This window comes from Phaseolus vulgaris, chromosome 3 (assembly GCF_051622355.1).
Source record: "Phaseolus vulgaris cultivar YP4 chromosome 3, ASM5162235v1, whole genome shotgun sequence".
In the NCBI taxonomy this organism is placed as follows: domain Eukaryota; kingdom Viridiplantae; phylum Streptophyta; class Magnoliopsida; order Fabales; family Fabaceae; genus Phaseolus; species Phaseolus vulgaris.
Window position 1 is genome coordinate 11881628 of NC_143500.1, and position 13825 is coordinate 11895452.

Sequence of the window (13825 nt, forward strand, 5' to 3'; positions counted from 1 at the left end):
ATTTACAATTTTCTATAATTTTCACTCTACAATTTTATACAACAGGACCCTGGAGATGCTGGTGGAGCTGCTTTTGATGTGAAAAATAGATGGGTAAAGGCTTTCTCTGAAATAATTTCTTCCAATGCAGCAAGCAAGAGTACCAGTCAAGCTGAATCTATTGCAAACTCCTCCTTGTCCTCTGGGTGTGTGGATAACTCAAGCAATCGAAATTCTGCATCTGAGGCATTTCGAGTTAGTTTGTCTAGTGCTGTAAGTTCCTCCAGCCAGGGTTCTTATCATGAAGATTTTGATTCCCTAAGTGATGTTTTTATTTGGGGAGAAGGTATTGGCAATGGAATTCTTGGTGGAGGTGTACATAGAGTTGGAGCCTTGTCTAGTATGGATGCATTCCTCCCCAAGGCATTCGAATCTAAGTTAGTTCTAGATGTTCACAGTATTAGTTGTGGCTACAGACATGCTGTTCTGGTTACCAAGCAGGGAGAGATATTTAGTTGGGGAGAGGAGTCAGGAGGTAGGCTTGGACATGGTGTAGAAATGGATGTTTTTCACCCTAAGCTTGTTGACACTCTTGCTGGCATGAATATTGAGTCAGTAGCATGTGGAGAATATCATACATGCGCTGTTACTTATTCTGGGGATCTTTATACATGGGGTGATGGTGCTCACAATTCTGGCATGCTTGGACATGGAAATGAAGCCACTCACTGGATTCCTAAAAAAATTAGTGGTAACTTGGAGGGTTTACGTGTATCTTATGTGTCCTGTGGACCTTGGCACACAGCTATTGTTACATCAGCTGGGCAACTGTTCACATTTGGTGATGGAACTTTTGGTGCCTTAGGACATGGAAATCATTGTAGTGCAACTATTCCTCAAGAAGTAGAAATTTTGAGAGGGTTTAGAACAACCAAGGTTGCATGTGGTGTTTGGCACACTGCTGCAGTTGTGGAGGCGATAAACGAATCTGTGGAATCTTCTACACGCTCATCTAGTGGAAGATTGTTCACCTGGGGTGACGGAGATAAAGGCCAACTTGGACATGCTGATAGGGAGCCTAGACTAGTTCCTGAGTGTGTAATTGCATTGAGTACTGAAAACATTAGCCAGGTGGCTTGTGGCCACAGTCTTACAATTGCTTTGACAACATCAGGACATGTATATACAATAGGAAGCACTGCTTATGGGCAACTTGGCTGTCCTGCATCTGATGGAAAAGTCCCTACATGTGTTAAAATTGCTGACAGTTTTGTAGAAGATATTGCCTGTGGTTCATATCATGTTGCAGTCTTGACTTCCAAGGCAGAGGTTTACACATGGGGAAAGGGTTTAAATGGGCAATTAGGTCATGGAGACAATGATCACAGGAATAAACCAACACTTGTTGAGTTTTTAAAAGATAAACAAGTGAAAAGTGTATTTTGTGGTTCAAACTTTACAGCTGCTGTATGTCTTCATAAATGGATCCCAAGTGTTGATCATTCTACATGTTTTGGATGTCGTAATCCATTTAATTTCAGAAGAAAACGTCATAATTGTTACAACTGTGGACTTGTGTTTTGCAAATCTTGCACCAGCAAGAAATCTAGAAAAGCTTCCCTTGCTCCCAATACTAGCAAGCCGTATCGAGTTTGCGAGGACTGTTATCTTAAGCTTAAGAAGCCTGCTGAATCAGTACCCTTGGTGCAAACTCCTAGCTTGAGAAGTGTAAGTTTGCAAGAGAATAGAACCACTAAAATACAGGGAACACTATTGAGACTTTCATCTTTTGGTTCTATTCTTCAAACAGAAAGTAGTCAATTGAAGCTTCCAGATTCACAAGATAGCCACCGTTCCCCAGCTTCGAATGGAAAACTAGAAATGAAGGGTTTTGCTTCTTCAAAATCATCAAATTCTGTTTTTGTTGATTCTAAGAAAAACCTTCCATTTTCAGAGCCTGCTGCAAGATTATCTTGTCAAACAACATCTCCAGTTTCGTCAAAGTCAAGTCCAAGAGAATCGTATGAGGATATCAATGATGATTTAAAGCATAGAAATGATATTTTAAGTCAAGAAGTTATAATTTTAAGGACTCAGGTAAGCCTAATCATATATATCTTATTCATGTGTGTATCTATCCTTCTAGAGAACCTTTTCATGTCATATGTCTGTATTGCACATAAGTAATATTGATCTGTTTAGGACTTTGACGCTTTGAAAGAAATTTATTTTTGATGAAATTGTTGATTAACTTCTTAAAGCTTGCATATCTCATTACATTTGATTTGTTATAAAATTCTTTTGGATAGACAAATTTGCTTAAAATAAAAGCAAAGTAATGACTGAGTGTGGAGGATAAGGGGTCCACCTTACAACAGCAAAGCCTTATTCTACATGAAGTTGATTACATGGCATTATTCTTCTTGGTTAAAGACAGAATATAAAATGCAAATATAATAAAAGAATTTCTAAGATGAGAAGGTTCTGCATATACTGTACCATTTTAACTTTCTAATGTTAAAGAATCCGTATATAGCACCATTTGGATCAACTGTTTACAGTGCATTTTCATTACTAGTTTTTATTCACTGCTCAGGTCTGTGTATTCACATTCACATGATATTGAAACAAACAATTATATGTTTATCTGTTTTTATCTTGAATTAAAATAATTACATGATACTTGAATTTAAAATAATTATACTTTTTAACTTTCTGATATTATTTGTTTATGGTTTCTAAATGTTGAAAATGCTTGAAGTATACTCAGCCTGGAACTGATAAAATATACTGGTTAGGTTGAAGATCTTACTCGAAAATCAAAAAGTTTAGAGGCTGAACTTGAGAGAACATCAAAGCAATTGAAGGAAGTGACTGCTGTAGCTGCAGACGAAGCTGGAAAGTGTAAATCAGCAAAAGAGGTCATAAAATCATTGACTGCACAGGTTGGGTATTCTATACGTTGGGTTGTCTATTCTCCTCTTCTACATTGCTAAGCACGGTTGAAGTTTGTTAGGTCTTTTTACGTATTATGTAAACTTTTCTTGCAAGGGCAGATAAATAACTAAAGCTTTAGAGGGGGATCTTAAGAAGAAGAAGAAGGAATAAACAAATATAGGCCTTTTAATGAAATAACAAACTTTAGTGGAGCATATAAATAATATACACCTAGCTTGTAACAAATATAGTCAATCGTAGGACCCCTCAAAGATTCGGTGAAGATATTGGCTAGCTTATCTTTAGTGTTGACCAATATTGTTGTAGTTTCTCCAAATTCAATTTTCTCCTTCATGAAATGGCAATCTACCTTGATATGTTTTGTCTTCTCATGAAAAACTAGATCAGATACAACATGCAGAGCTGCCTGGTTATCACAAATCATTATCATTTGTGTAGAATCTTCGAATTTAAGCTCTTTTAGGAGTTGCTTCAGCATTATGAATTCGCAAGTCACTTAGCTCATCGCTCAGTATTCTGCTTCAACATTTGCAATAACGTTGGATTTTGCTACAACATTTTGTTTCTTGTTTTTTCAGGATATTAGATTTCCTCCAATTAGTAGCACATAGTACCTCAAGGTGGATTGTCTATCATTGGGTGAGCAAGTCTAGTCCACATTGGATTGATCAAGAATTTGCATGCTCTGTCTTCATAAAGGAGACCTTTGCTTGGAACATTTTTAATATACTTCAGTATACAAATTACAACATTCTAATGGTCTTGGCTAGGTGAATTCAGGAGTTGCCTCACTACATTGGTTGGAAATGCAATATTTTGATGAGTAACTATTAAGGTAGTTCAGCATTCCAACTAACCTTTATATCACCAGGATTTGATGAAGGTTCTTCTTGATTGGCTAGCAATTTGATACTATTGTCCACTAGGATGTCAATTGGTTTGACATTTAGAAGGCCAATTTCTTTCAAGATGTCCATAGCATATCTCTTTTGGGAGATAACCAAACCATCCTTGGATTTAGCAACCTCAATACCTAGGAATTAGTGAAGTCTACCAAGGTGATTAGTCTAGAATTGGTAGGAGAAGTGTTGTTTTAGGTGAATAATGCCAGGTTGATTAGTGTTTGTGAGGACAATATCATCCACGTATACAATGAAGTAGGTGCATCCCATAGGTGAGTGGCAATAGAACATTGCGAATCATATAAAACTACTTCACAATCGTATCAAAAGGGTAAAACCAGGCACATTATGACTATTTAAGCCTATTACGAAATGGACTTTAAGCCTAACTCAACCCCATAAAACCGGCTCATAGGGTTGAGGTTTGCACCCACTTATATACAATGAAAGGCTCTAATCTCTAGTCGATGTGGGATCGCCAACACACCCCCCTCACGCCGAGACTGCCAACTCGTGCGTGGGACTATATATTATGGGTGGTCCGATAGCGGCCCGATAGCGGGTGGCCTGATAAGCCCAACAAACACTCGCTAGGATAGGCTCGAAATGGCTCTGATACCATATTACGAAATTGACTTTAAGCCTAACTCAACCCCATAAAACCGGCTCATAGGGTTGAGGTTTGCACCCACTTATATACAATGAAAGGCTCTAATCTCTAGTCGATGTGGGATCGCCAACAAAGCCCATTAAAGGATTTGCAAAGTTAGCTTACCAATGTAGAGGACTCCCCCTGAGCAACAAATATAAGTGGTTACTCCATATATCTCTTCTTCATGATTTCCCTTGTGGCATTTTTTAATGTGAAATTGTAACAATGGCCTATGGTGAATAGTAGCCGCGGAATAGGTGTCTAGGTGATGCCCTTTTGGACATATGGGGGAAAGTGTTGGTGTAGTGTTGCCTAAATACCGGTATGTAACCTTTGGCAACTAGGTGGGCCTTGCAATGGTCATTGTTTTTGTCAGGACCTACTTTTAGAGCGTAATAAAGCCATTGGCATCCAAATATGGACTTGTGAGTTAAAGTTTGACCAGTTTTCATTTACCATTCCTTCGTGTACACATTTCATCAATAATTGCTTGTTGAACCATCACTTGGGGTGAGATAAGACATCACCTAGAGAGTTAGGAATATACGCAATATAGACATAATAGAGACATGTATAGTGCAAAGGGAAAGACAATGATAACATATTGTAACATAGTGAGGATATTGATTACGACTAGACTAAATATCTTTTCAGAAAAGGGATGAGCTAGTCAAGGTCATGAGGCATACAATTGACGAGATAACATGATGTAAGAACAAAGTTGAGATAAATAAAATCGGCTATATTTTAGAGAGCTTATCACTCCTTTTATCATATGTTCTGATATTTATATTGATAGAATTCTAATACAATGATTACAGGGAAGTGCAAAGATCAAACTAGAGTCCTAGCTCATAGGTACACCATATAGTAGTCTTCTAATACAACTAATTCCTACCTCTATTTAATACCTATTCTAACACTCCCCCTTGTATGTACCAAACTTGGAACAAATAAATTCAATTCGAGGGTCCCTTAAGGTTTTGTTAACACATATGCAAGTTGATCATTGGATCAACAAATTCAGTACAAATTTCCTTAGACAACAACTTCTCCCGAACAAAGTGACAATCAATTTTTATGTGTTTAGTCCTCTCATGGAGCACTGGATTGGAAGCAATATGGTGAAGAGCATCTTGGCTATCACAATACATCTTCATTTGTTGAATCTCACAGAAGTTAAGTTTTTGAAGTATTTGTTTCACCCATAGAATTTCACAAGAGTTGCCATTGCCCTATATCCAGTTTCAACAATTGATCGACAACTACATTTTATTTCTTTCTTTTCCAAGAAATAATATTTCCTCTAAGGAAAACACAATATCTTGTAGTAGAGCATATGTCAGTAGGTGATCTTGCCTAGTCAACATCACAATTATCTTCATATAGCAAACCTTGTCCTCAAGCCTTTTGAAGGTATCTTAGAATATGGATAACAACATTCCAGTGGTCAATACATGGAGCCTGCATGAACTGACTAACAACACCAACTGCAAAAGACAAATCATGTCTAGTAATAGTAAGATAAATAAGTTTTCCTAACTGTCTTTTATATATTTTCGGATCATAGAAAGATTCACCATGTTTTTTCATTTATGATTTGGATCCATAGGACTATCCGCTGGTCTATAGCCCATCATACTGGTCTCTTTTAGGATATCTAGAGCATATTTTCTTTGAGAGATTACAACACCCTTTTTTGATTGAGTGACTTTAACACCCAACAAATATTTAAGGCTTTCAAGGTCTTTGGTTTGAAAATGTTTACACAAGTGTTCCTTTAGCTGAGATAGTCGAGCAACATCATTCCTTGTAATTACTATCTCATCAACATACACTAAGTAGACCACATTTTTCAAAGGATGAATGATAGTAAAAAACTGAATGATCTGCTTCACTTCGTTTTTGCCCAAAGGTTTGAACAATGTAACTAAATTTTCCAAACCAAGAACATGTTAATTGCTTGAACCATTGAGGGAGTGGTGCAACTTGCAAACTAAGTCAAACTCCCCCTTAGCAACAAACCCAGGAGATTGCTTCATGTATCCTCTTCTAGATCTTTGTGGAGACAAACATTTTTAATATCTAGTTGATGAAGTGGCCAATGATGAATAGTCATTTTGGTCATGTCAAAACTGTTTAGGAAGTTTTATATTTTATCCTTATTATATTTTTATTTTGTATCACAGCTGTATCTTACTATTAATATTAGGATTATGTATTTAGAAACAATCCCACAATCATAGGGATTTGTTTCTCTAGAATTAGTTGTCCATATTTCCTAAAATAACTAGCAAGCTCTCATGTATATATAGGTCTAATGACCTCATAATTTATATAGAAGAAAATATTATTCCTTCTAAACTTGATATGGTATCAGAGCTCCTGATCTTTAGGAGTCTCTGACCGTGCCTGAAAACCCTAAGTTGCAGCCGTCATTGCTGCACAACATTGAGCCTTGCTGCAGCCTTCATTGCTGCACAACCTTGGCCTAATCGCAGCCTTCATTGCTGTGTAGCCTTCACCGCGGCTACTGTTCACCGCGGTTACTGTTCACCACGCACTGTTCATCACGGTTACTGTTCACCGCCGCTACTGTTCATCACTGTGATGGCTGAGATCACTGAGATCGTGAATCCTATTGGGGACAGATCCCAAACTGCTGGAGAATTGCAGAATGTTCATTCTGCTTATAGATTAAATGGAAAAAATTATCTCAAATGGTCTCAACTCATTAGAACCATCTTGAAAGGAAAAGGAAAGGTCAGTCACCTGACTGATATGGCCCCTGATGAACAGGATGCCAAGTTCAAATCATGGGATGAAGAAGACTCCATGATCATGGCATGGCTGTGGAATTCAATGGTCCCAGAAATCAGTGATACCTGCATGTTCCTTAAATCAGCAAAGGAAATTTGGGAGGCAGTAGAACAAACCTATTCTAAGGCCAAGGATGCTGCTCAAATATATGATGTAAAAGTGAAAACCGTGGCTGCCAAGCAGGGAAACAAATCTGTTACAGAATATGCCAATCAACTCAAGTCCCTATGGATGGAATTGGATCACTACCGAGTTATAAAAGCAAAATGTTCAGAAGACTCAACAATCCTTAAGGAGTATATTGAACAAGATAGAGTCTATGATTTCTTGGTAGGCCTGAATCCTGAATATGATCAGGTTCGTATCCAAATCTTGGGAAAAGAGAAGGTCCCAGGGCTTAATGAAGTGGTAGCCATTATTCGAAGTGAAGAAAGCAGGAGAGGACTGATGTTGGAGACCCCAACTACTGAAAGCTCAGCAATGAAAGCTGAAGGAGGAACAACCATGCTAACTAACCAGAAGAAAAGCGGGTTTTCCAATATAGAGAAAAAACAGGAGGAAGTCTGGTGTACCTACTGCAACAAGCTGCGCCACACAAGGGAAAAGTGCTGGAAATTACATGGAAAACCCCCAAGTAGAGAATGGGGCCAGAAAGGAGGCCCTCCAAAAAGGGAAGGACAAAGACAAGCACACATTGTTAATGGACAAGGAGAAGAATATGTCCAGCTGAATCATGAAGAGATAGAAAGGGTAAGGTCCTTCCTTAGTAAATTGGAGAAGCCCTCAGGTATGTGCTCCTTAACATATTCTGGTAAGTTTCCATTTTCTTTTGGACTTACTGCTTCAAATACACCCTTTACTCATTTCTGGATACTAGATTCAGGTGCTACTGACCATATGACCCCTCTACCTAAATACTTCTCCACATATATCCCATGTCCTAGCAACAAGAAAATTTCCACAGCAGATGGAACATGTATAACTGCCGCAGGTCAAGGAGAAGTCCAAATAAGCCCATCTATAACATTAAAACATGTCTTTCATGTCCCTAAATTGTCCACCAATCTGATTTCTGTACAGAAACTCACAAAAGATCTCTCTTGTAACGTTGTTTTTCATAACAACTATTGTGTATTTCAGGACAAAAACTCAGGGAGGACGATTGGACATGCTAGAGAATGGAATGGCCTATACTACATGGAGGATCCTAATCTTGGTATCAATAGTCACTCTCTCATATCTGAATCCACCATGACCAGTAAAGAGAAAGCTCAACTATATCATTGTCGGCTAGGACACCCTTCATTTCAAGTTGTAAAAGTGCTCTTCCCTTCCTTGTTTCAGAATTTAAATGTGGAGAGTCTCCATTGTGAGGTGTGTGAGCTTGCGAAACACAAGCGTGTACCTTTTCCCATTAGTAGTAAAATGAGTCCTTTCCCTTTTTTTCTTATCCATACTGATGTCTGGGGTCCTGCTAATATTCCTAATATCTCAGGTGCTAAGTGGTTTTTAACCTTCATAGATGATTGTACACGGGTGACTTGGGTTTTCCTATTGAAACATAAATCTGAGGTTAGCTCCATTTTTGTTCAGTTTGTGTCTATGATTAAAAATCAATTTGGAGTTAATATCAAGAGAATTAGGTCTGATAATGCCAAGGACTACTTTAACCTGGTGCTAAACTCTTTTTGCCAAAAGGAAGGGATAATTCATGAGTCTTCATGTGTTAACACACCCCAACAGAATGGGATTGCAGAAAGAAAAAATGGGCACTTATTAGACCAAACTAGGGCTCTACTTTTTCAAAATCATGTCCCTAAGAAATTTTGGGGGGAAGCCCTTCTTACGGCCACCTACCTAATCAATAGGTTACCCTCTAAAATCTTAGCATCAAAAAGCCCCATGGAAGTCCTATCCTCCTTCTACCCACACCTAAACCCTACAAATAAACTCTAACCTAGAATATTTGGGTGTGTATCCTTTGTGCATGTTCATAGTAATGAAAGGGGAAAGTTGGACCCTAGGGCTGTCAAATGTGTATTCTTAGGGTACTCAACCACACAAAAAGGATACAAGTGTTTTCACCCCCCGTCAAAGAGATTCTTTTTGTCAAGGGATGTCACATTCAACGAACAAGAGAGCTACTTCCAGCCTCATCTTCAAGGGGAGAATGTAAGAGAGGAAGATGAGCCTCTCATGCTTCCAAATATGGCATTTGGACCCGAAATTGGGACAAATTGCATTGCTGTCCCTGAAACTGAGACAAGAACAAAACAAGCACCTGAACCAGCAGCAAGACCTGAATCAGCTCCTGAACAGGCACCTGAATCAGCAACTGAATCTGCACCTAATGGTGGTGGGAAATTCGGAAAAAATCTGGTATATTCAAGAAGAGGAAAGGTCATTCCAGAATCTATCCATGTCCAAGAATCCAACCTACCATCTTTACATGAGGTAACAGTTTCTAATCCTAGACATTCCAATAATTCTAATGAGTTTATTTTGGAAAATTCAGAAGCACAGGAGGATCAAAACCTGGATCTTCCTATTGCCCCTAGAAAGGGAACCAGAACCTGCACCCAACAGCCACTTTACCCTCTATCAAATTTCCTATCCTTTGAAAAATTCTCTCCTACCCATAAAACCTTTCTCACAAACTTAAACTCTACACCCACACCTTCCTCTGTATCTGAAGCATTATCTGACAGGAAATGGAAACAAGCCATGGATGTGGAAATGGAGGCACTAAACAAGAACAGGACCTGGGAGCTTGTCACCTTACCAACTGGAAAAAAACCAGTAGGGTGTAAGTGGGTATACGCTGTAAAGTATCGGGCTGATGGGACTATTGAGCGTTACAAGGCAAGGTTAGTAGCCAAAGGATTCACTCAAACCTATGGAGTGGATTACTTGGAGACATTTGCTCCGGTTGCTAAGATGAACACGGTCAGAGTAATATTGTCATTAGCAGCAAATCATGATTGGGATATGCAGCAGTTCGATGTGAAGAATGCATTCCTACATGGAGACCTTGAAGAAGAAATATACATGGAGTTGCCCCCTGGCTATGATGGACAGGTTGCTGCTGGAACCGTTTGTAAGCTAAAAAAGGCTCTATATGGGCTGAAACAATCCCCAAGAGCATGGTTTGGAAGATTCACCAAAGTTTTGACAAGTTTGGGCTACAAACAGAGCCAAGGAGATCACACTTTATTTATTAAACATTCAGTTTCAGGAGGAGTAACAATATTATTGGTGTATGTAGATGATATTATAATAACTGGAGATGACAAAGAGGAGCAACAAACGTTAAGTCAATGTCTTGCCACAGAATTTGAAATTAAGACATTAGGGAGACTTAAATATTTTTTGGGAATTGAAGTGGCCCATTCCAAGAAAGGAATCTTCATATCTCAACAAAAATATATTACTGACTTGCTTAGAGAAACAGGAAAGACAGCCTGCAAACCAGCAAGTACTCCAGTTGATCCAAATATAAAGTTGGGAAGTGCGGAGGAGGATAATGCCGTGGACAAGGAAATGTACCAAAGACTCGTGGGCAGGCTTATTTACTTATCTCACACTAGGCCAGACATTGCTTTTGCTGTGAGTCTAGTCAGTCAATTTATGCACCAACCAAAGGAGGCACATTTGCAAGCTGCCCTTAGAATTGTGCAGTATTTAAAAGGGACTCTAGGAAGAGGGATTTTGTTCAAACGAAACAAAAGTGTTCGTCTTGAAGCATACACGGATGCAGATTATGCAGAGTCAGTTGTGGATAGGAGATCAACTACTGGATACTGCACCTTCCTTGGTGGAAATCTAGTGACTTGGAAGAGTAAAAAACAAAGTGTAGTAGCTAGATCAAGTGCTGAAGCAGAATTTCGAGCAATGGCCCAAGGAATATGTGAACTTCTATGGCTGAAGATTATATTGGAAGACTTGAAGATAAGATGGGATGAACCTATGAGGTTATATTGTGACAATAAATCTGCAATCAGCATAGCCCACAACCTAGTACAGCATGATAGAACTAAACATATCGAGGTGGACAGACATTTTATCAAGGAAAAGTTAGACAGTGGCTTGATTTGCACCCCATATGTGTCCACTCAGAGTCAACTTGCAGACATACTCACCAAAGGACTGAACTGCAGTAACTTTGAAAGAATTATATCCAAGCTGGGAATGGAGAACATCTATTCACCAGCTTGAGGGGGAGTGTCAAAACTGTTTAGGAAGTTTTATATTTTATCCTTATTATATTTTTATTTTGTATCACAGCTGTATCTTACTATTAATATTAGGATTATGTATTTAGAAACAATCCCACAATCATAGGGATTTGTTTCTCTAGAATTAGTTGTCCATATTTCCTAAAATAACTAGCAAGCTCTCATGTATATATAGGTCTAATGACCTCATAATTTATATAGAAGAAAATATTATTCCTTCTAAACTTGATAGGTCATTGGAGAAAAAGTATCACTATAATCAAGGTCATAGATTTGAGTGTATCCTTTGGCAACTAAGCATAGTTTGACATGATCAACTTCACCATTGGGGCCAACTTTAATGGCATAATCCCATCAACATCCAACTGTCTTCTTCCCAGGTGGAAGAAGAGACAACTCCCTTGTGCTATTATGGTCAAGAGCCTACATTTTTGCATTCATGGCTTGTCACCATCCAGGATGATCAAGTGCTTCATTCACATTTTTGGGAGTAGTAATAGAAGGCACAAATGATATTAAAAATACAATAAGAAGTAGACAACCTTGGATAGCTAAGAAAACTATAAATTGGATGTGGATTATAGGTAGAATGAGTACCTTTTTGGAGGGCAATGGGTCATGCTGAATCATCATTAATAGGAGCCATGGTATTGAGTAACAATCGAGAAGAACTTGATGAAGAGGATTCACCTTTAAGCATAGGACTAGTCATTTGGGTTCTGCATTGGTAGGTGATAAAAGGAGGTGATGATGGTTTAGGAGGATTTTGAACAGGTATGGAATTGTTAGGAGCACGAGGAATACTAGAGTCAACTAATGGTATAGGGAGGACCTGTTGGATGGAAGAAAAATCTTCAACAGACGAAGAGAAGAAAGGAGTCCATTCAAAGGTGACACTAGCAGACATGTAATACTTCTTGGTTTCAGAAGAGTAGCAACGATACCCTTTTTTTAGTCGAGAGTAGCCCAAGAAGACACACTTAACAACATGGGCAGAGAGTTTCTCCAACCCTGGAGATAAATTATGAACAAAACATACACAATCATCAAACACATAGGAGGAAACATGAATAGAGAGGATCACTTGGAAAAAGAATGGAATAAGGAACCTGATTGCTTAGAGAAGAGAATGACATTATGTTAATAACAAAACAAGTAATTAAGATAACATCGCCCCAATGATGGACCTGTATATTGACACCAAAAATTAAGGTACGAGTAGTCTCAACCAAGTGTCTATTTTCCTCTCTACAATACCATTTTGTTGAGTGTGTGAGGACAAGTACATTGGTCTAAAATGCCATGTGAATGTAAAATTGTAGAGAAATTAGAGGAGAAATACTCTTTGGCGCTGTCACCCAGTAAAATTTTAATTACTTGGCCAAATTGATATTTGATTTCATTCGAAAAGGATGTAAAAATGGACAAAAGTTTAGATCAATATTTCATAAGATAATCCGAAGTACATCTGGAATATTTATCAATGAAAGTAACAAAATATCTAAAACCAAAAGATGAGACATGGCTCGGTCCCCAAATATTGGAATGAATGATAGAAAAAACAAAATTGCATCTTGATTTAGACTTTTTAAGAAAAGTAGATCTAACATGTTTTCCTAGCTGACATGTCTCACATTCAAACGTTTGAAGACTACTTAGATCAGGGCACCCTTTTTTTTTGTAATTTTGAGAAGTGAGGATGTCCTAAACGATCATGTAAAATTTAGCAGATGGAGTTGAAAAGCAAGACACATGTGGACTATTTCCAAAATAGTATAAACCTCTAGATTCACATTCTTCTCCAATCAGTCGTCCTGTACCACATTCTTGTATAACAAAGGAATCGTCATAAAATGTTATTGAATAATTTAAAAGACTTGGTTAATTGACTTAAGAGATAAGATTGAAAGGGCAAAAAGAAACAAAAAGAACAAATTTTAGATTTAAGGGAGGAGAATGGGAAACTTGACCAGCTCCCTGGAAGGAAACTTTAGAATCATTGGCTAAGGTTATGAAATGAGGATTTTTTTTGGGAAACAAAGACAACATGTCGTGGTCTGACTCAACATCTAAGAATATTTTTAATTATTCAATAGCAGATTGTGCTTCACTCATAAAAGACAACATGTCGTGGTCTCTTTGTTTTAAGAAGCAAGCCTATTGGCAGAATCGTAAAGGCGTTGAATATCATTTACAAATATATTCCTCGAGCCTTTTTCCATAAGGAGTTGCACGTTTTAAACAACTCAAGAGTACCCAATCATTTGGGTTCCACAGAT

At 38.1% G+C, this 13825-nt stretch overlaps 1 protein-coding gene and 1 pseudogene across 3 annotated transcripts in view; one reads left to right on the top strand and one right to left on the bottom strand.

The window, feature by feature from the left end:
- The window catches only part of LOC137806591 (Regulator of chromosome condensation (RCC1) family with FYVE zinc finger domain-containing protein), a 33451-nt gene that overhangs the window by 2724 nt on the left and 16902 nt on the right, over positions 1-13825 (top strand). For 2 of the 3 annotated variants that reach the window (XM_068606795.2, XM_068606794.2), the window contains exons 6-7: positions 46-2076; positions 2778-2924. In XM_068606795.2, coding sequence (XP_068462896.1) covers positions 46-2076; positions 2778-2924 — 2178 coding nt within the window. Of the gene's footprint in view, positions 1-45; positions 2077-2777; positions 2925-3515; positions 3577-13825 lie in introns of all 3 variants that reach the window. The other variant, XR_011080370.2, reaches the window with a different exon arrangement.
- Positions 11780-12555, bottom strand: LOC150028683 (uncharacterized; annotated as a pseudogene).